The sequence below is a fragment of the Caretta caretta genome, chromosome 26 (assembly GCF_965140235.1).
Source record: "Caretta caretta isolate rCarCar2 chromosome 26, rCarCar1.hap1, whole genome shotgun sequence".
NCBI classification, from domain to species: domain Eukaryota; kingdom Metazoa; phylum Chordata; order Testudines; family Cheloniidae; genus Caretta; species Caretta caretta.
This window is the reverse complement of record NC_134231.1, coordinates 6,351,746-6,373,239: the sequence shown is the minus strand read 5'-3', so window position 1 is coordinate 6,373,239 and position 21,494 is coordinate 6,351,746. Positions and strand designations below refer to the sequence as shown.

The 21,494-nt window shown below is 61.1% G+C and overlaps 1 protein-coding gene across 3 annotated transcripts; it reads right to left on the bottom strand.

Annotated features, from left to right (window-relative positions):
- Positions 1-897: 897 nt before the first annotated feature.
- PDLIM2 (PDZ and LIM domain 2) lies at positions 898-20,400 on the bottom strand. Of its 3 annotated transcripts, none has more exons than XM_048829259.2 (10): positions 20,273-20,400; positions 16,671-16,815; positions 13,444-13,595; positions 9,764-9,833; positions 9,250-9,443; positions 8,996-9,080; positions 5,000-5,139; positions 3,198-3,343; positions 2,830-2,947; positions 898-1,825 (listed from the first exon to the last, which is right to left on the bottom strand). In XM_048829259.2, exons 2-10 carry the CDS (start codon positions 16,761-16,763, stop codon positions 1,627-1,629), a joined length of 1,197 nt encoding a protein of 398 aa, XP_048685216.1. In that variant the 5' UTR covers positions 16,764-16,815; positions 20,273-20,400; the 3' UTR covers positions 898-1,626. The 3 variants fall into 3 exon arrangements, with proteins under 3 accessions (XP_048685216.1, XP_048685215.1, XP_074979514.1); XM_048829258.2 differs by lacking the exon at positions 20,273-20,400 and adding an exon at positions 17,228-17,335; XM_075123413.1 differs by lacking the exon at positions 20,273-20,400 and adding an exon at positions 16,956-16,977.
- Between the last annotated feature and the right edge of the window lie 1,094 nt (positions 20,401-21,494).

The window sequence follows — 21,494 nt, the reverse complement described above, 5'->3', positions numbered from 1 at the left end:
CAGCTGCCTCAGGCCCTGGTCCAAGCTCACCCACAATGCACTGCTGCCCAAGCAGCCTGGGCATTCTCTCCTGCAAACAATCATACACACACACACACAACCACACGCACACCTGCCCAGGAGGCTTTGAGCTGGCTGCACTGTCCCAAGTCAGTGCAAGGTGCTGAAGGGAAGCTGCTGCCCTCCAGCGTCCAGCTGCCCACACTGCACTCTGAAAGGGGGCAGGTGACAGCAGGCACTGCACTGTGCAGTGGGATCCATCAGCCCAGGCGCTGCGGCCTTCCCCTGACCTCCGAGCAACACGCCCAACCAGGCCCCCCAGACACCTCTGCCAACACCCCGCCTAGGCTGTGACGACAGTGCAGACCTGGCTCCCGTGGGCCTGGGGCGCCCGCCCTCACCTCACCTCCCCCTCGGAGCTGGTGGCAGCGAGAGGACCCACTGCGGCTGGAAATCTCCCCGGACCGCTCAATTAACTGGTTGGTTGGCCACGGAGCCTCCCAACTCTGCATCACCCCCTGGGACTAGAGGTGCCCCCTTCCATACCCCCCTCAGCTTGGCAGAATACAGAAAGGGACTCAAAGCCCTGCGCAACCTCTATCATGGGAAGGAGAGACCCCAGAGCATCCCCCTGCATCCCTAATGGGAAGGTGCATTTCCTCCACCTCCAGAGTGTGCCCCTCTGATAGGAATGGAGATTTTCCCCATCAACCCTGTCTATCTCTATCCTGACTCAGGTGGGTGGGACGCACCCTCTTCCTTTAAGCCCCATTGGTCCTTGGGAAAAAGCATGCTCCCCCTCCCTCTCGGCTGCATTCACAGACCACACACAGGAGCGGGCGGGTGCGGGGCAGGTGTGTATATATATATATATATATATATGTATACACACACATATTATATTTTATATAGAGATCTGGTTTAATACCTTAGAGAAGCTTTACAAAGTCAGTGTACAAAGCTGTGCCAAACCCATTCCCCCCTGCAAGGCCCCCAGTACCTAAGTGTGTGAGCGCCACCCCTCCCTCCCCACTGCACCCAGACGCGCACACAGCTCCTGGCAGTGATCGTGAGAAAGAGGGGATACAGCCGTCCTACAGCGCGTCTCTGTGTCCTGGAGGTGCCCTGGTGAGAGGTACGGGGCCGGCAGCCCTGGAGTCTGAACCCTCTGCTCACTGAGCAGGACGAAGACAGGGCAAGCATCTCCCACAGCTGGGCACCCCTTAGGCCAGACTCCTTTTAAGAAACAGGTGGAGAACCAAACAAGCTCATTTCTGCAGCTGGACAACCACCAGCTGGGACTGTCTGAGCAGAGGGAGCTGGATTCCAACTGGTGACCTAGAGGCAAAAGACCACTCTTTGTCCCATTCCCACCCCCTACCCTATACCTAGCAGGCTCCCTCATTGGTCTCTCTCAATTGGCCACAGGCAACAAGAGCAGCGAAGCCGATGGGCTGGGGAGCAGCGGGAGCAAGGGCCTGGCAGCCAATCGAGGGAGGCTGAAAGCAGGACACATCAGTAAGATTCCCAGCGTGGGAGGTGGCGTTTGTGCTTGGCGGAAGCCCCGGGAAGTGTGTGTGGGGGGCAGATCCAGGGAGCCCCAGGCCCCATGCTCTCGTGGGCAACTCAGGACTTGGAGGAGATGCCCGTGGCAGCAGCAGCGCCCTCCCCGGGGCCCTGGTAGCGCTGGCGGGCATGCTTCTCGCAGTACAGCTCCTCGCCCACCCAGAAGTGGCCCCGCATCTTGAGGTTGAGGCCACAGTCAGCACAGACGTAGCAGGCAGGGTGACGGTAGCGGCTCTCCTGGATCCTCACTGCCTGGGTCCTGCGGGAGACAGCATAGACGCGGTCAGCTGGGAGGGAGAGCTGGCCAACAGCGTCCCAGATCTCCAGACGCCACTGCCCCCAGGCTCCCCCTTCATATCCCAACAGGGTCAGCTCCGCCTTCCATTCTCCCAAGCTACGGCCAAGCCCTTCAAGCAACGGGTTCCTGCCTGCTCTGTGGGGACATCCCTAAGACCCAGGCACCTTCCTCTGAACTCCAGCCTAAGGCTGCTCACCATGGCATCGCTCCAGGCACCTGGAGCAGCTCTCATTGCTTCAGTAACCAGCCGAGAGCAAGAGTAGCCCCGGAAGCCTTTTTGTGCACACAGAGTGAGATGCACAGAGGAGGGCGACCACGTGTGCACCTGCGCCTCGTCCCGAGGGGTTAAGGCAGCCAAGCCCCATGCCTAGCCACGCTTCAACGAGCAAAGGGGCAGTAAAGGCACACGGACTCCAGCTGCCAGGTCTGTGGGTCTGAACTGCCCCAGAGCCCGGAGAAGGATGGATCCCCAGCTCCAATGCTGCAGACATTCATGAAGCCTTCCCAGACGGGGGAAAGTGAGGCACAGACCGTGACCAGGACTTGCAAAGGGCGTTGGTGGCAGAGGTGGGGATAGAATCCAGGAGATTGACTCCCAGCCCCTGCACTCTCATCGCTATACCAGCGCATCAGCCTTCTGTATTCTGCCAAAGCCATTCTGCGCCCCCATCTAGCAAGATGGGAGGGGCAGGCTGCTCCCCACCTGGACTGCTCCCCCTTGGCCAGGAATTGAACCCAGGAGTCTGGACTGTGAGCACCAGGCTGACACCCTCTCCTGCCACATGGAGATGAGACCTTGCTTGCGGGAACTGGCACTGGGGGCTGGAAGGACAAGACAGCCCAGGCTTGCTGCGAGTTTCCGACTGGGCCCTCCCCCGCAGAAATCCTGGGATAAATGGAGCCGTCAGCCCAAAAGGAGGTTGAGGGTCTCCAGAGTCTCCCTCCCCTGCATAAGCCACACTCACGTGATGCCGGTGCCACACTTCTCACACGTGTGAAGCTTCTGGACCCCGGCCACGGAGCTGGTGACTGGCTTGTGGGAGCTGGGGGACAGCTGGCTGGGAAAGGGGGTCGCGGTGCCCACTGAAAAGGAGAGCAAGGGAGACATTAGGATCCAGGATGCACTCCCATGTCCACAGACCCTCCCCCTCCCCCCCGCCCACTGCCCTGGACCCCAGAGACTAATCCCCTTCACCCTGACCCTTCCATCCATGCACAACCCCAAACCCTGGAGACTATTACACCCCTGCCCTTGTCCTGGCCCCTCTGCTCTCCTCTTCTGGATTCCTGCCCACTCCCTTCTCCGCCCCAGTTCCCTCTGGCCTCTGCTCACCTCCCCCGTCAGTCTCCAGAGCCACCTGGAGCAGGCGGAAGGTGTTGGACTGCCGCGGAGCGGCCCGGATCTCGCGGTTCTCCTGCATCATTTTGTAGACCTCAGAGTCCTCCTCCAAGCGCCGCATGGCCGGCTCCAAGTCCAGGCTGCAGAGAGAGCAGGCCCTGGTGTATAGCAGCCCCGCTGAAGAACACAGAGCTCCTAGCCATGTCCAGCCCCAGGCATCCAGCCCCAAGCTGTGGGGTGGGGAGCAAGATCCCGGCCAACCAGCCCTGCTAACCACCCACTGCGCGCAGCTACCCACCTGGAAGCCTCGGTGCTCCAGAAAGGAGCAGGGGGCTCATCCCATCCCAACACAAGGGGAATTTAAGGTCCCCTCACCTGCCGAAGCTGCAAGCGAATCCCCTTTGTGCCAAGGCAGCAGCAGCCTGGCCGCGGGCAGGGTGTTCAGACAATCCAACCCCCTCAGCGTACCAGCTTGGGGACCCAGAGGTGACTGCTAACCCCCTAATCCCAAGAGGCCCCTGGGGCCACGGCCTCCCATCCCTAGGGAGGAACTGGCAGGATCCCCCTCCCCCCTTGACCTCAGCCAGGATGAGACACCTGCAACTCCCATCCCAAGGGAGGAGGGACCCCGGCAGCTGAGCTGCACTGACCGAGCCAACTCCTCAACCCAGGTGCAGACAACTCTGTGCCCATCACCCCGTCCCACCTGAGGCCTTCGGGGGGGTGCCTTTCTAGCCCACGCCTCTGCACTTCCTCCATGGAGGGAGCCCGGGGCCACACCCCAGCCGGCACCCTGCATCCCATACACATGGCCAGCTCCCCCGGGGCTGGGAACTGGTAATTCACCCCCCTCCCCAAATACCTACCCCCGGGCCCAGCCAAGAGGGCGAGCCTGCTGCCCCTTCGGTCTCTCTGCAGGCCCAGTCTCCAGCTCTCTGTGCTGACAAGGTACTGACACTCCCTGGCCAGGGTGACGCCCAGGTCTGCCCTGCTCCTTCCCACGCACACCTGCGTCAGCCAAGTTAACCCTTGCATGGCGCCCTGGGCTGGGGCCTGGGATCACTGGGCAGGGATTTCCCAGCAGACCAGAGGGCTCCCCTGACCCCACAACTCCCCTCTCAGCCAGGGCCCGTTCTCTCCAAAGGTGCCCCGCCCCACTCTCAGCTACTCCAGCGCTCGGCTCCTTTCACCACCTCCCGCCCCCAGCCTGCGCAGGGCCTTGGCAGAGCTCAGCGGAGCAGCAGGGGGTGCCGTGGGTCAGGACAGAGGTGCTTTGGCAGGGCTGTGGGACTAGAATAGCAAGGGGTGCGGGGCAGTAGGAACAGGACGCTCTGGTGAAGAGCCTCAGTCCCAGCCTGCCCCCCACAACCCAAACCAGACCCAGTCTCCCCAGGCTATTCACCCCCAAACTGACCCCCACAGCCTCACCCTCAATCTCCCAGCTCAGGGGAGACCCAAAGAGACCCCTCTCTGGAGCCAGATCCCGCAATGTGCCTCAGTCTCGAGCTACAGCCCCCTCCCTGCCCCGCTGAGGCGATTCACCTCAACCTGAGCCCCCCCCCCCCCACACACACACACACACTTCACTCTCCAAATCAGTTCAGGGCTGGCACGGCTCTGCCAATGCCCCTTCGCCCCAAATGGCAGCATCCTGCAGGCCCTCTTGATAGCCTGGCTTATGTCTCACTTCCCCTGGAGCCTTGTGGGTCACAGACTGTTTCCCCGCAGCATCCTTCGCTCTGGGCTGGATCACACCCCCTTCCCTGCCCAGGACCCAGCTGGCGAGCAAGGCTTACCTGTTGCGGGGGCTGTACGAGGGTGAGGCCCTGCCCGGGACCCCCCCCATCTCCCAAGGGCCGAGAGGGGATGGTGTGCGGTTGATCAGAGGCAGAGCTGCAACCGGAGAGCTGCTTGGGTGGCAGAAGCTGCCCCGCTCCTGAGACAGGAGAGAGAGGAGGAGGGAGCGTGAGGAGCCAGACCCTGACTGAGGCTGTAGAGCCAGACAGCCACGCCAGCCGGGGGTTGCAGAACTCGGGGGGCTCAGCCCTCCCAAGCCAGAGCTCTGCTCGCTGGGCCACAGCACCCGTCCCGATGCCTTAGCAAGGGACAAGTGGAGCTGTGGATACTAGCAAGCCGGATGCCGCAGGGCAGGGATGCTTTGTGCAGACACTCAACAGGTCCACCCCATTTTCACCCCGCAGGATACAAGAGCGCGGCTCTTTCACGTTCACCCAGGGCTGCACTGCATGCTCCGGCCACTAGAGGACGCCCCTGACCCACAGTCCAGACATCTCCTCCAGCTGCCGGAGCGTTTCCCAGCGGAACAAAGGGGACCCCTCAGACAGGCGGCTCCTGGCTGGGGAGACACACACAGCAATGCTCTCCTTGTCCCGCATGGCCCTGGCCCAAGATGCAGGGCTGGTTTCCTGGGTGCCCCCGGCGGGGGCATGAGCAGTGCAGAGAGGGCTCTGCTTGCTGGGGGAAGTGGGCAATGGGTGGATCTGGGAGAGGCAGATGCCCCGTCAGCTTGCAGGGGAGATGGAGGCTCTGCTCTAGGGGCTAGGGCTCCAGCATCCTGGCACCATGCGGTGAGCTGCACATGCTCATTCCACCCCAGGGCAAGCAAAGGATGCTCTGGGTAGTGACACCCTCTTAGAGCAGGCCCTGGAAGGGGTCCCTGGCTGCCCCCACCAAGCCAGTGCCAAGGCCAGCCAGACCCTGCCCCCTCCATGGGGAGCGGAGGGGAACGTGGCCAGCACAGCGCCCCTCCCAGCTTGCTCCCCACTCCCGCCAGAGCCCTGGCTCCTTTCTGCAAGGACCAGCCAGGTACGCAGCACCAGGCAGACATGCCCCTCTCCTCCCTGTCACGGTGCTGCCCAGCACCCTATCTGCCAGGGCTGTGCCCCTGCTCAGCATGCCTATTTCTGGGTCAGCTCTGGCCAAATCCAGGAGACACGCGCTCCCGCCCCCCGAAAAGCCTGTTATTTTTAGCCTGTCTGCTGCTAGCACAGAAACGCTCCTCCAGCGGCATCTGCTCCTGTTTAGCGGCCCTGGAGCCACAAGAAAGGCAAAACCCCAGATAAGTGGAAGCAAATGTTTCTGGGAGAAAGACTCGACAGAGCACACCCCACAAGCCAGCAGAGCCCAGCTGCTCAGCCTTCCCTGCAAGGAGGAAAGTAGAGGGGTCTGTTCCCCTTCCCCAGGGGCAGGGGATCTGACTGGCTCAGATCTCGGCAAGGAGCCAAGCACAGAGCCCACGAGCGTGTACCTGTGCCATGTGCATAGCAACTTCCCTGGCTCCAGAGCCGCAGCCCTGATCAATCCCTTAGAGACTCTCCCTGCAGTTCCACCTGAACTTTAAGCATCCCTCCTCCCATCAGCGACACTCCAGCTCCCACAACGCAGCAAGGTTCGGCCGTATCAACGTGCCAGGCCCTGCAGTTAACTCGAGCAAACGTCCCAAAGACAGACCCTTGGGGGGGGTGTCATCAGGTGAGGGAGGGAATCAAGAGACAGGCAGGTTGGGGGGATGGTCTCGCCTCTGGGGCCCTGGATGCACTGTTTGCTGCTAGGAAGGGCTGATTAGCTGCCTCTGAGCCACGTGGCTCACGGAAAGCATCCCAGCCCATCTCCCGCCCAGTGGGGTCACATCTCCCCATCTCCGATCCCACCCGCAGGGCCCCAGCTCTGGTGTGGCCTGCAGGCAGGGAGGAGCTCACCAGGGCCCAGAGACCAAAGCAAATAAATGCTGGGAAGGAATGAGAGAACAAACAAGCAGGGGAAGCCAAGGGCCTGCCGGGGCTGAGCCCACTGCCAGCTGGAACAGGCCACGCTCCAGGGCCACCGTGCTTCCCAATTTGGGCTTGAAAAATATCCCCAGCCCCAAGAAAATAAAGGGAACTAGGGTGGGGAGGGAGCGGGCCCTCGGAGCCAGTGGCTGCCACGGAGCCGGAGCCAGGAGGAAGCAGCAGCAGCGCCCAGTAGAAACACGCTGGAGAGGACGGGAGCCAAGAAAATGCCGGTGGGTGCCAAGTGGGGTGCGCTAGGATGTGGCTCCGGGCCCTACGCCACCGGAGCGCACAGAACAGGTCCCCACGGGAAAGGGAAACGGGAAAGTTATGGGAGAGTCCAGGAGCCAGACCCCCTGGTGGACCAGAGGCTTCCCAGCACCTCACCCCTGGGTGTAGGTCTGGCTAGAAAGTCGACTGGGGGCTTGCACTGCAACCGGCCTGGGCCACACTGCCCATGCACCTCCGGGATAGGGAAGGACGTACCCGGAGCCAGGAGTGAGCAGCAGGGAGCGGAGCCCACCGCCCCCGGGGGATGCAGCCCCTTGGAGCCGGGCTCTGCTGAGCGCCGGCAGGACGGGTACCTGGGGCTCGTGGCTCAGGCGCTGGGCTGCAGCTCACCGGCCCTGAACTCCCTGTACCTGTGGCACCAGTGGGGCCTGGCTATCAGCAGGCAGAGAACACGCACCCAGGGCTGGGGTTGGGGCCCTGGGGCAGGCAGTATCCAGCTTTGAACAGAGACTGAACAGCGCCCCCTCTCCCCCCCGCCCTGAGAGGCAATGGAGCAAGCGGCTCCTCCAGGGAAGAGCAGAAGCTCCCAGGACCCACCACGTGTCTTTGTGGAGGCAGCCTCCCCTGCCAGCGTCCCTGCCTTGCATGCCCACGGGAGAGCAGCAGCATCTCCCCAAACTGGTTTTCCCTCCCCAGCCCTGAGTCGTTGCCTCGGAGACGCCAGGTAGAAACAGGCAAACATCCTCCGCCAGGTGCTCTGCTGCCTGCGGGGACGGAGTGGGAGGCTACAGTCGGGCAGCCGGCTGCTTTAGTAACGGGGCCCAGCGCACGGCCTCCCGGGGGCAACACGGAGGCCAAAGGCCTCACTCTGCCAGGAGGGTCCCTCCGGGGCAGGGCAGGAACATGGAGGCGGCGGGCAAAGCTGGATGGACCAAAAGAGGACAGTCACAGCGCCAAGGGATGATGTGAACACCCCGACCCCCTCCGGCAGTAAAATCCCCTCCTGTTGCCACAATGGAGCTCTTCCCCAATCCTACAAATACACCTGCACCCAGACCCAGCACTGGGAGGGGAAGGGGCAAATGCCCCAAGGAAAAATATCCCAGGAGAGGGGGGTTCAGAGACAGGCTCTGGGAGACTGAATGGGGCCTAGGGAGAGGTGGCAAAGAGCTGGTGCAGATGGACAGGCCGCGAGTAGGACAGGGGAGGCAGTGGCCCTCCCCTGGAGCCCCCCAGTCAGTGACACCGAAGGGAAGCATGTTTCAGATTGCTGCACAATGGGTGGTTAGCCTGTGGGACTCGCTGCCACAAGATATCGCTGGGGCCGAGAGCTCAGCAGGACTGCGAAGACAGACTGGACTTTGCTAGGGTGAGACTGTCCAGTTACCCCACCTGACAAAGAAGGGACAGCCAGCGACAGGAATTGCCAGCTGGGCCTCTGGCGCCCCGCTCCCCCTTGACAGCGTAAGCCCTGCGTTCAGAGACGAAGCATCCCAAACCCTGGGGGGCGGGAATTGGAGGAGCTTGTGTCATTGGCCCCACACAGGGCATCACAAGGCTTCCTGCAGCGGCCCAGGTAGGGGAAAGAGACAACGTAACTCAGACTCTCCCCCACAGACATACCTCCGCCCCAGCACAATGCCAGGTCCCCAGGGTACGAGACCAACACCTGCCCCCTGCAGCATCACACCCCAGCTTGATGTGGGGGGGATCCTCCCCAACACAGAACGCTGTGCAGCTGGGATGCTGTTACCCCAGCGCCCTCCTGCTCACCTGTCTGCTGCCTGAACGCTGGTGCCCATAGGGTGAGGGGGAGCGATCCTCAAAGACACTGGGAGAACTGGCCAGAGACTGGAAGCTGAAAGGGGGAGAAAAGTCTATGGGAAACCCATTCACAGGGGGATCAAAAAAAGGTCAGCTGTATCCCACCGCCTCCACCCTGCCAGCCCCCCACACCTGGGCCATTCAAACCCAGATGCGTGGCACACCCACCCCACCCCCAACCTCTCCCTGGCTCTGGGCCTTACCTGCGGCTGCTCACCACCATCTCCACTCTGCCCTCGGAGGGCAGGCTGGGCCTCTGGGGGCTGTAAGGGCTGCCAGGCCGGTACCCGGGTGACGAGGATGAGAAGGGGCTGCCGGGCCGGGGGCTGAGGGATGCCGGGCTGGAGTAGGAGGACCTCACCGAGCCCTGGCTGTCATCCCTGGTTCGCACAACATCCTGGGGAAAGATACTGTCAGCCAAGCGGGCAGGGGGATGGAACCACCCCACACACCAGTCAGGATGGCCCGGCTCCCCATCGCTCCCCCTTCTTTGGGGTTGAGCGGGAAGGACCCTTGTGTGGGGAGAGGCCTTGGGGTGGGCAAAGGCAGCCATGCCCTGAAATCAGGGCCCAGGACCATTAACAGGCACAGCATCCCCTTCCCCCCCCCCCAGGGGCAGGGCTTGGAGCCAAGACATGGGACTCCCGCTGCCAGGTGGTGCTGGATGTTTCCACTCTCCCCAGGGTTTGGGGAAGGACCTGGTGGGGAGGGTCTCACCTGGAACCTCATGGCCAACATCTCTGGGGAGCTCTCACCATTGGTCTGTCCGGGAAAGAACAACGGGGACCTGAGTGCAATGGAAAAAGAGAGGAGATGGAGGGAGAGAGAGAGACTGGCCTGACTGGCCCCCATTCCACCTTTGGGGCCTTGGGATGACAACCGGGACCAGAGGAGGCAGCTGGCTAGTTACCCCCTCTTGTGCCCTGCCCTGAGGCCATGTTCCTCGGCATACTGTGTCTGATAGCCTGCAGTAACTACCCTCCCCTTGGGAAAGCAGAGGAAGGATAAGCTGGGGGCGCAGGCCTGGGACACAGGAGACCCAAGGTTTACTCCCTGCTCCGCCACAGACTCTGCACCCTTGGGCAAGACCCCTAGCCCCTCAGTCCCCACCTGTCCAATGGGGTAACATTAATAACCCACCATCTTGTTTGTTTGGCTGGTAAGAAACAGCCCATTCTGCAGTGAGCTATCTACGAACAGCACCTGGAGCAACGGGGCCCTGATTTCAGCGGGGGCCTCGAGGTGCTACCGTAACGCCTCCCCGTCAGTGAGGAAGAACTCAGTTCACCCCAGAGGCTTCGCTCCACTCAGCACCCTCCCTATCCAGGCACAGTTGGAAGGACAAAGGGTTAAGAGGACTTCTTCTACCCCTACTCCTGGTCCCAGCCCAGATGTGCTGGATGCGGCACCAGCCCCGGAGGCCAGGCGGCGGGAGGAGGGGAATACAGGGCTACTTTATATTCTCTCCCCCTCTCAACAGGAACCCGCTGGGGGCTTTGATGTAGCCAGGAGCTGGAATTCATGAAGGGCAGTTAAATGGAGGGGTACAAGTTGGACCATAGGAATGCAACGTGATGGTGGGAGACGAGAGGAGTCCTGCCCCCACATCCCATATTCCCGAGAGCAGAGGGGCAGGAGGCTGGAAGGGTCTCTCGAGTTCTGAAGCCCAGACCCAGCCCCAAAGGGGACAGAATATAGGGACCAGCACTCCACGGTCCATGTGGGGTTAGCCCCAGCCAGCGGGACACAGAGCAGACTGCGGCTGTCTGCTTGCCTCCCAGGCTCCTAGCCAGACATCCCTGTGACAAGAGCGTGGCTTTGGGGGCAGCTCCCACTGCCAGACACAGGCAGACATGCCCAGTGGCAGCAAAAAGGGACATTGCTTTCACAGAGAGACCGAGCCAGTTCCCGGGGTGAGTGTGTGTAAGTTGGGGGAAGGTACGCAGGTGGGGCGCTGTTCTCCCCTGTAGTACAGCAGAGGCCAGGAGATGAAGGGCCAGAGGGGAAGGGCCAGCAGCCAGGGGACAGAGAGGCGTGGCTCCCCACCCTGGGGACCCAGCGGGAGCACAGGGACAGCAGGCTGGCTCTCGGGGCAGGCGGGGAAGGGAAGGAGATGAGCCGAAGGGCCCGGAATGAGCGGAATGCTGTCTCCTGAGCCGCTCCGGCTGGGTTTGTGGGTTTTGGGTCACTTCCAAGATACCATGAGGGTTTCCCACCCTTCATCAGGACACGCTGCACGTCCCAGTCAGCTGGAGAGGGGGAGAGGACGCAGCACCGAGCAGAGAGGCAGCCAGGAAAGATAGACTACTAAGGGAGCTGGCGAGAGAAAGGGGCTTCTCACGTGTGGGAGGGGTCTCTTGGGCAGGCAGCTCCCCAGGAGCTCGTGCACCAGCAATGGTGAAACTAGGCTGCACACACCTGTGCAAGCGTGACTGCATGGAAGCTTGTGCGCACATGCATTTGAGCGTGCAACTGCTGGGGGGGAATGCGAGCGAGCATCCAGGCTACGCGACCTGCTGCAAGAGCAGCTGATCAGGGCAGGGCGGGGGCTCAGCCCAGGATTTTGCCTGGCGCTCCCAGGCATGTCCTCACCCTACAGTGCAACGCCTGGGGCAGCAGGCCAGGCAGATACCTTTGCCAAACAATCCCTTGCGAATGCCGCAGATGGCAGGGGAGGGCAAGAGGAAGCCGTGAGTCAGGCTGGCAAGTGGCCGCACCCGGGTCAGCAGTGAGGTATTTATAGGATGCACCCATCACCTCCCCCCGCAAAGACGGTTGCACATTCTGGACAGTCAGAGTCATCAGGAGACAGTGCAAAGAAAGTTTCCACCTCCCCAGTGGGGCAGGACCCAGCTACACAGGCTTAGCCTGAGCCACCCAGCTTGCCAAGCCACGTACCAGCACAGCTAGCTCCCAGGGGCCACTCGCTGGCTCCAGTGCACCTATCAGGGGAAAGACAGCGCCCGGCCTCCCCTTCCTCTGGGGTCTGGCTCAGACTGTAAGCGTCGCACATGCAGCCAGCTCATCTGGGCCAAGCAGGTGAATCAGGGCGGGTAGTGGAGAGCCAGCCCCAGGGCTGACTGGATTGACAGACCTGCCACGCAGGGTCCCTCTCCTGCAGCCTGGCCACCTGGGGGGGAGGGGAGGGGGTTGTGTCCAGCTCCACAGCCCAGAGGATAACAGCCCCCAAGGCAGCTTCTGCTGACTGGGGCCTGCCCCATGCTGCAAGGGGCTGTCACAGGACACCCCTGACCTGCCCCTCCCAGAGGGCAGAGGCTCACTGGAACCCGTCAGACCTGGGCTGCAGGGCAGTAGCTGTCAAAGCTGCCTGGTCCACCGTGTGCACAGCGGGCTAGTTTCCAGAAGCAGCCTAAAGGCCCCCGAGGCCAACAACAGAGATGGCGCCTCCCGAAGCAGGGAGGAACAGACACACTGTGCCTGGTACAGCCGAACTCCAGCCCTGCCCCGCCTGCTGTCTGAGCCACAGCTCCATACCCAGCATGCCCCTGCCTCAGAAACACAGCACAGCTGATCCCCTCTCCCTGCCCCAGAGCCACCCACAGCAGAGCATGCCCACCCCCCAATAGCATGCCACAGCCCCCCGCCCCCACCCAGGAGCCACAGCCCCATGCCCAGCATGCCTCCCAGCCGCCAGAGCTGCAGCATCAAGCCTGGCACGGCATCTCAGAGCAGTGGTCCCCAGGGCGTAGCAAAGAGACTAAGGCAAGACCCCTCTGTAGTCCAGCCTTGTATCCCCCATACAGGCCTCGGATCTCTCTTGTACGTCTCTGCTCCATGTAAACCAAGGGGGTTGGAGCTCAGCCTTTGCCCATGCTTCCACCGCGGAGGGGCAGAGGGGAATAACCCTCATCCCTTGCTCCACATCCTGTCCATGCAGGAGGTGTAGACATTTACCAAGGAGCAGTACAGGGCTGAGCCCTGGTAATGGCATATTGTATTAGGATGTAAATAGTGCTGTACCGATTGGTTAACTAACCCCCAGCCCTCCGGGAGAGAGGTAGGAATCATTATCCCCCACTGCACAGCAGGGGAAACTGAGGCACAGAGCAGGGCAGTAACTTGCCCAAGGCTAGCCAATGAGTCAGTGGCAGAGCTGGGAAGAGAACCCAGGAGTTATGAATCCCAGCTCTACCCTGTAGGCCTTGCTGCTGTGATGAAAAGGGCCCGGGATGGATCCTGATGGAGTGATTGCGAGTTTGAACTTGCAGGACTCCAGATTTCTGACACAGACCCCTGACACCCCACCCAGACGCTGCAGCGCTCCCACAGCACAGGGGGACTGGGGGGGAATAGTGAAGCCAGGCCCCCCGAGCAGATCCCTGCCCTGATGAGGAAGAGGGAACAGTACAGTGTGGACGCGGGCAGGCGGATCTCACCTGTCCACTTGAAGCTGGAGCCGGCCGGAGCTCTGCTTGATCTTGTTCTGCGCCTCCACATTGAGCATGTTGGCCGTGCTGTCGCCATTGATGGAGATGATGACGTCACCAGGTCGGAGGTCCCCTGCAGCGGCCTTACCGCGCTCAATCACCTGCACGGCCAGGGGGCGGGGGAGAACACCCAGGCATTACTGCAGAGAAACAAACCGCCCTGGGGGAGGCACAGTGCCGGCGGCAGAGACCTGCCAGCCACCTCCAGCATACCATGGCACAGGAGACATGGCCACCCTCGCCCAGGTGGATCGCCAGCACCTTGGCCCAAGGAGCGGCGAGAGGGGAGGCGGAGATAAGCAGGGGGCCCTTCCCAAGCTGCTCTGAACAGAAGAGACACTAGCCCAATCTTAGCCCTGCCTGGGGCTTGCCTTTACGGCCACCTACCACCATGATACCAGCTTCAGCTTTTTCCCAAGCTTGGCTTCTCTGTGGGAGCTCTTCCAGCCTAGCCTCCAGCCCTGCCCATAGCTGGCCAGAACACACTAGCTGTAACACAGGGTAACTCTGCAGTGAGGATGAGCCCAAAGGGATGGCCAAACCCTGCGATTTCGCCACCCGCCCCTGGCCCAGAGGAGCCCTACATTCCACTCAGGGGCCTAGAGCTTTCTCTCCCAGACATCCTACCTCGACTTGGAGGGGTGGGGGCGGGGAAGAAAACCATCCCTGACCTGGAAATCAGACAGCATCCAAATACCCTACAGTCCTTGGGAAGCGGCTGTCAAAATGGGGCCACAGTGTAGGGAGTAGACCTGGGGCAGAGGACACTGCTACTCAGCTGAGTTTCCAAGTGGTGAGACTCCCCAGACACCCCTCTCCCACCCCCCACACTACATGCCTTACTCTCTGCACAGTGCTCAGCAAAGTTGGGCAATATTTCCTCTTATCCCCCTCCAACACTGTGCAGTCCCATGCATGATGTATTGCTCACTATCCCAATCCTGCTCTGAGTCCAGAATTATTCATTTCCTCGTGGGCTTCTTCTACAGTGCTCTCATTGCAGTCTTCATTCTCTGCAAACATGAATTAACAAATTCACAGAGCCCAGGAGGCGAGGGGGTGGTATTACCCCCCCCCCCAGCTTATAGGTGCAAAAACTAGGCACAAAGTTTAAAGCCAAAATTGCCAACTAATTTTGCGTGTCCAATTTGAGACGCCTGGCATCTGATATTTCAGCATACTTAGCAACACGTAGCATGTTTCTGCTCACGGCTCAGCTCCCAGCTGACTTCAGGCAACGCTGGGAGTGCTCAAAACTTCTGCTTATCTGGTCTCAAGTCAGGCACCCAGAAAATGAGGAACACGTAATTATTGACCATCTGTCAAACAAATGTCAGTTTAAGTGACTTTCCCAGCATCACGCAGGAACTCTGTGGCAAGAGGCAGGGATAGAATCCAGTTCTCCAGGACAGCGTTCGCTCACCTTACCTAGGAGACCATCCTTTCTCTTCCTGAAGCCCCTTGCCTCATTCACGACACACCTGCCAACCTCTGCAACAAGTGAGGCAAATTCCATTCTCAGAAACGGCTGAACCGTTTTAGCTGAAACTTTCCAGAAAAGTTCAGCCCGAGACAGCCAGTCAGCCTGGACGATATCAGCCCGAAGGCTTAAAGTTTGGCTTTGGAAAAATAGGGCTTAGAATGAAAAACATCCAGCAATCTTAACTGTAGGCCTTGCCACCTGCGCCATCGACAATAAAGTGACATGAATCTAGTGCTGGGGAAAGATGCCAGAGCAAAAGCCGCAGGGCACAAAAGCTTCTGAAAATCCACAGTTCAGCACAGCAGGAGTCCTGTCTTGCCAATGTGCCCCAAACCCTGATTCAGAGAGACCACCCCTAAGGCTGGGGGAGGGCGTTGAATCTCTGTGGTCCACTTAGTCCTTGGCCTCTCTGCTGAGGCGGGAAGGGCTCTCGGTCACGGCCAGCTTGCTCACAGGTCCCAGCTGGTGACTTGGAGGCAGAAGGCCCCACCTCCCTGTCCTGATCTCCCCTGACTGAGGCCAGGTTTACAGTGGACACCAAGGCCAAGGCCAGAACAACAACAGAGAGAAACTCCTCTTGGCCATGGGTGAAGTTAGAGCTTGTTGTTTTTCTCCGCACACGTGCGCCGCGGGGGCTTCTAGCCTGTTCCCACAGAGCAGGATTCCTCAAGGACGGTAAACAGGATCTGCTCCCAGGTCCCTTGGCACCGCGCCCACTCAGCAGGGAGCTGGCTTCCTCTGCAGCCCCTGCCCTTTGCCGACAGGAGAGCAAGTGGCTCTGGCACAGGGGGACGGAGAAGACAGCAAGCCAGCGGAAAGACGCGTGACAGCCAGCCAGATTATACAAGGGAGCCATGGGGAAACCCACAGGGAGCTCACCCCAGGATCAAACTCGCCAGACCCCACACCAACAGGGAGCTGGAACCACTGCCTGGGCTCTCCCCTTTCAGATCCCCACAGGAACGCACCTGCAGCATCCTGCTGGGGAACAGCCTCCCACTCTCTGTGGGTTCTTTACCTCACCTCCTGGACTGGCTGCTCTTCACCTGGGGCTCCATGAGCCACTGCAGCTTGCCCAGCACATGCCACTTAGCAGGGAGAGCCATAACTCCGGGCATTCCACTGGCTTCCCGGCTCCCGTTTCGGCAGCTACTTCCAGAACACAAAGCCCTGGGCAGCTGGGGGCCTGGCTGCCACTCTCTCTGCACACCACCAGCCAAGATCCCTTCGCTGAGATCCCAGACGCGCCCTCAGGCAGCTCCCAGACTAGGCTTTGGAAGGTGTTCGCTAACACTCGTTAGCCTAGCTTGGACAAGGCAGTGTGCCTTGACATGGGTTTAACTGGGCATGGCACATCCTCAGGGGAGCCTAGCTTGAACTCGGCCAGTTTAACACGCCTGCACAAGGCTGTTAACCCGGGTTGTCTCGCCTGGGATTTGGAAGTGTTCGCTAAATCCTCAAAGCCGCAGCCGAGCAAGCCACTCCTCTTGCCAGCCCATCAAAACCTATTCACCTCCAGAGCATGGGCAATGCTCACCTTCTCATCCAAGGCACTTGTGCAAGGCCATACAGGGATTCAGTGGCAGGGCCAAGATCAGAACCCAGGAGTCCTGGCTCCCAGTGCCCCTCTGTTCCAGTGCCTAGAGCACACTCCAGCACAAGCAGGCAAATCCCAGCATGTGGATGCTCCTACCTTGGACACAATGATAGGCTTCCTGAAGTCCCTTCCTCCCGTGATACGGAAGCCCCAGGGGGCCGGGCCGGTCAGATTCACCGTCATTGACATGGCGAGTCCAGCGGCAGCAGGATGGGCAGCGTGGCAGCACCTGGAGGAGGATCTGAAAATGGAATAAAACCAGCGTATCAGGGCTGGGGGCAAGGAAATTCAGGGAGGAGCAAGGCACAAGCTGAACCCAGCAGCATGAGCACTTTAGGCTGTTGTGGAGTCCAGGGTTGAGAGAGAAAGATCCTTTCTTGCCTCGGCCAAAGCAGGTAGTGGCAGAACCGGCAACAGAACCCAGGAGTCCTGGTTCCAGTCCCACTGCTCTAAGCCACTAGATCCCACTCCCCTTCCAGAGGTAGAAATGGAACAAGGAGTCCTGACTCCCACCCCCTCACAGCACTAAGCATTATATCCCCCTCCCCTCCCAGAGCCAGGAACAAAACCCAGGAGTCCTGACTCCTAGTCCCGTTCCTCCAATCCTGAAATCAAAGCTAGAAGGGCTTCCCAGCAGTAACCGGGGCCCTCACCCTGGGTCGTCCCAGCGCTGCCCTCTCTCGCAGGGCAATCGGCGCGCTACGTTCATTCGCCTGGCAGCTCTTTCCTTCCGGAGAGGGCAGCTGCGAGACACAGAGAAGTGTCTTGCACTGTCACAGGTTGGCGCAAACAGCCTCTGCCTTCCCGTTGCAGGCCTGACACCAGCCAATAAGGCCAACGGTTTCCTTTCCTAACCACAAGCAGCTGGGGCGGATGGAGGGGGCTCCAGGCAAAGAAATACACTGTGGGTACAGGCTGCTGGCTCCCAGGGCCTGCTCCAGCACTGCCCAGCCCAACCGGAAAAGGCACAGAGAACAGGGACAGGGACGCTCTAGCTTCACCCTGCAGAGGGATCAGGCACACTGGGAAGGCACTGACTCTGGATGGTGCCAGCATTAACCCAGCATTGCAGGTGGTCAATCAGTCTCGTTCTGAGGCTGCCCCCTACACACCTTGAGGCCCTTTTGCAATCCAGAAAATGGGTGCACTGGCAGAGCCGTCGGCAGGTGGGATGACACCAGTGGGGTGAGCCAGCATGCTATGGGGATGGGGGGCGAGCAATCACACGCAGCAGGGCTTGGGGCAGACAAGGGGACCAAGCCAGGTTCAGCTAAGAAACCTGCTGGGACCCAGACATAGCCAGGGTCCAGAGAGCAGTGAACCTAGGGCAGGGGAGCCAAGGGAGAGCAGTGCCAGGCCTGGGGGAGCTGGCTTGGAGAGGTGGCAGAATGGATAGCAAGGATGGTGCTGCGGGCAAGGCAGTGAGGATTGGGGGGCGGGAGAAGAGCTGGTCAAGAGTGCGTGTTGGAGAGGAGAGGGCCATGGGACTGGCAAGAGGCAGATGGCTACCGTGCAATGGCAGAAGATCGCTTAAACTTGAGCAGAAGGGAGATGGTGGGAGCAGAGACAGAGCAGCTGTCAGTATTGAGGGGCAGAAGAGGTCTTGGCAGGTTACTGAGCCAAGCTCTGGCAGGAAGTGGAGACAAGACAATGCAGGAAGTTTGCAGCCACAGGTTTGAGTCATTTGTTCCTGTGGCTCAGAAGAAGCTTTTCTGCTCCCCGAGCCCACCCCGGAGAGGATGCTGAGCTGACACCTTCATGTGCCGACACCGCCCCCCACCAAGGCGGGCTGTGGTGGTTTGGGGTGGGAAGAGACCGTCTTGGTGGGACGGCACAACAGCCCAGGGCTCTCAGTGAGGCAGCTCAGGGGGGCCACCCCAAGGAACACATGAAGAGTCGGATCCGGGCAGCAGCATGGCGGGGGGGGGGGAAGGGGAGGCCCAGTTCAGCCCATTTGGTGCTGTTCGCATCCCAGCCCACTTTGCACGTCCCCTTCTGACTGAGGAAGGAAGAAAGGCCCCTGTCCCCTCCAGCACCCGAAGGACCAATCTGCCCGGCGTTGTTCCTAACCCACGAGGACAGCCCCACTGCACAGCCCCGTGGATGACCCGATGCTCCGCTCCCCCACATCTGAGCGGCTGGAGTCAATAGGTCAGACACAGCCCCGAGCGCTCCTGATCCCTGCACCACACGCAGGCCCCCTCCCCGGGGAGGTTAGATTCACATGCAGCTTGGCGGAGGGGGAGGAAGCAGGGCTAGCGGCCGGCTGGCCCCGACACCTCTTCCATAACCGTCAGGGAAACATCTTAAAAATCCCAGGCACACAAAGAGGGGCTTGAGAAACCGCTGGGAAGAATTTCCTGTGCTTGGCTCTGCCGCGCCAGTAGGAAGCGCCTCCCCGCAAACACACACACACCAGATACAGACATGCCCTGTGCCTGGCAATCCTCTCTGGACTCCAGCAGGGCCCCCATGAGTGGGGGTGGGAGAAGGGCTGAAACCATACCCCACCCAGCAGCAGGGTAGACCTGTGTGCCTTTGAGTGCCCACACAGCCATCCCAGAGGCTGGATGGGGGGCACAGGGAGCCCCTTTGCTTGTGACACTCAGAACCAGATGGGACAAAGCACTAGAAAGGGTCCCTTCTTGGCATCCAACATCTCTGACTTGCCTCACACCTGTGAGCTCACCAGTGACCGGCGCATACCCAGAGGCCAGTAGAGAGGCACGGTGTTGGGTGACGGGCAGAGAGCTGCCTTCAGAGGGGAACGATTCACGTGGGGGAGCCCTGTGGCTCGTGCGTTACGTGGGCAGCACCCCAGAGGGAGAGATTGCTCCCGGGTGCACGACACCTTGGCATCAGTACTCAGGCTGGATTAGCTCCCTGCAGGGCAATTGGAGGGGTGGCAACAGGAGGCCGGGGCAGCAGGGAACGGGGCTGTCTTTGAATAAAGAGCCGGGGCAAAGCTTGATCAGCCAAGGGGGCACGCGAGCACCCTGTTAGCAAGCAGGGGCAATGGGGTGAGGAGGAGCCAGGCCTCCTGCAGCCGAGGTGCTCTCAGTCCCCTCCTCCCCCCACATGAGGAGACTGGCTATTTACTAGACAGTCCCAAAATAGCTCCAGCCCCTGCCCTGGCTCCCCACAGCAGCGCAGCCTGTCATTACCCCGCAGCCCTAAAGCCGGAGCGACGCTTTCCAAGTCTGCCGCGCGGCAGGCAGGGATCAGAGTCCGGAGACCGGGCAAGGCTTGAAGCTGCCGGCTGGGCAGGGACGCTCCCAGGGGCCAGAACACTTGCAAGGAGAGGCCAGAGCATCCGCAGCCCCTGCCCCTGCCCCCCACGAGCTGGGCCAAGGGCTCCCTCCTGGGAGCTCCTCTGCCCCAAGAGCTGGACGAGAGCCCCCCAGCGTGTGCCTGCAGCCCCTTGCGCGCCCCGGGCGCCCCCACCTCCAGAATCCCAGCGCAGAGGGGGCTGGGGGGGCAGGGTAGGGTGACCAGAAAGCAGGTGGGGACTTTTTCGGGGAACTCGGGGGTAGAGTTGCATATATAAGGACAAAGTCCCGAATATCCAGACATCCGGTCACCCTAGGGCAGGAGCCAGAGCAGCCCAGGAATCCCAGCCCCCCAGCTGCCCTGGGCACAGTCGTGCCCCAGGCGGGCTCGCCCTGCACCCCGACAGCAGCCCGGGCCGGGGCACTTACCTCGGGGCGCCCGGGCGCAGCTGGTGCGGAGCGAGCAGCCCCCGCCCGCGGGCTCCCAGCCCAGCCGCTCTCGGCCCGGCGAGCAGACGGCCCGGCCCGCGGTGTCCTTCGCGGGGGCGGCCCGGCGCTAGCAGCCTCCTCCCGCCCCGTGGCCAGGGGCCGCCCGCTCGGCTAATGAGACAATTGGAGCCGGCCCAGCGGCGCCACCTGGCGGCGCAGCCCCGCCCCTGCCGCCCGGCTGGGACGCCCGCGGTCCCTTGGGTGGATCCCAGGCACAGAGGCTCTCCCGAGCCGGGCAGCGGGGCGCTTGCACCCGCCCCAGCAGCTCGCATCCCATTGGCAACAGTGACTCAGGCAACGAGGGTCCCCCATGTCCCCACAGGGCCTGAAGCCCAGAGGTTTGCGGGGACCCAACTCCCACTAACATCCATAAGAACAGCCCTACTGGGTCAGACCAAAGGTCCATCTCGGCCAGGATCCTGTCTCCTGACAGCAGGCAGTGCCAGGTGCACCAGAGGGAATGAACAGAACAGGTCACCATCAAGTGATCCATCCCCTGTCACTCATTCCCAAGAAGCTCCGTGTCATCCCCATTTTACAGATGGGGAAACTGAGGCAGAGAGCAGGAAAGTGACTTGCCTGGGATTACCCAGTAGCCAGGTTAGGAATAGAAGCGAGGTCTCCCAAGTCCCAGTGCAGGGCTCTAGCCACTTGGCCACAATGCCTGCCTGAAGTTAAGCCCCTAACTACCCTTGCCAAGCTGGGCCTAAATCACTCCTACGGGCCTTATTGGAAAGCTCTGGGAGGCAGGCGGGTGCAAGCCCCTCTGCTTCTAAAGGCCCCTCCCCCAGCCGTGCAGGAGGGACCACTGCACCCGGGATCCAAATCAGCGCGGGGGACAACTAAGAAAGAACAGGGTCAGGAGTGAAGGTCAAAGGTGCAAAACTAGGGATCCAGAGGGGGACACCGAGCAGAGAACCCTGGCTCCTGGGGACGGCCTGCAGGCGCCCGTGTGACCTAGCGGCTCTTGGAAACATGACCCAATGGCAAGAGTGACCAGAGCAGAGAATGACCGTCACACACACACTCCGGCCTCAGCGCCGGAGAGGAACCAAACTCAGCTGAGGCGAGCAGTGAGAACAAGGGGAAGTCACGGGGCCCATCAGGCTGCCTCTGGAAGAGAGACAGTCACAGTGGCACCGAGGCACCTGTCTGTTGGGGT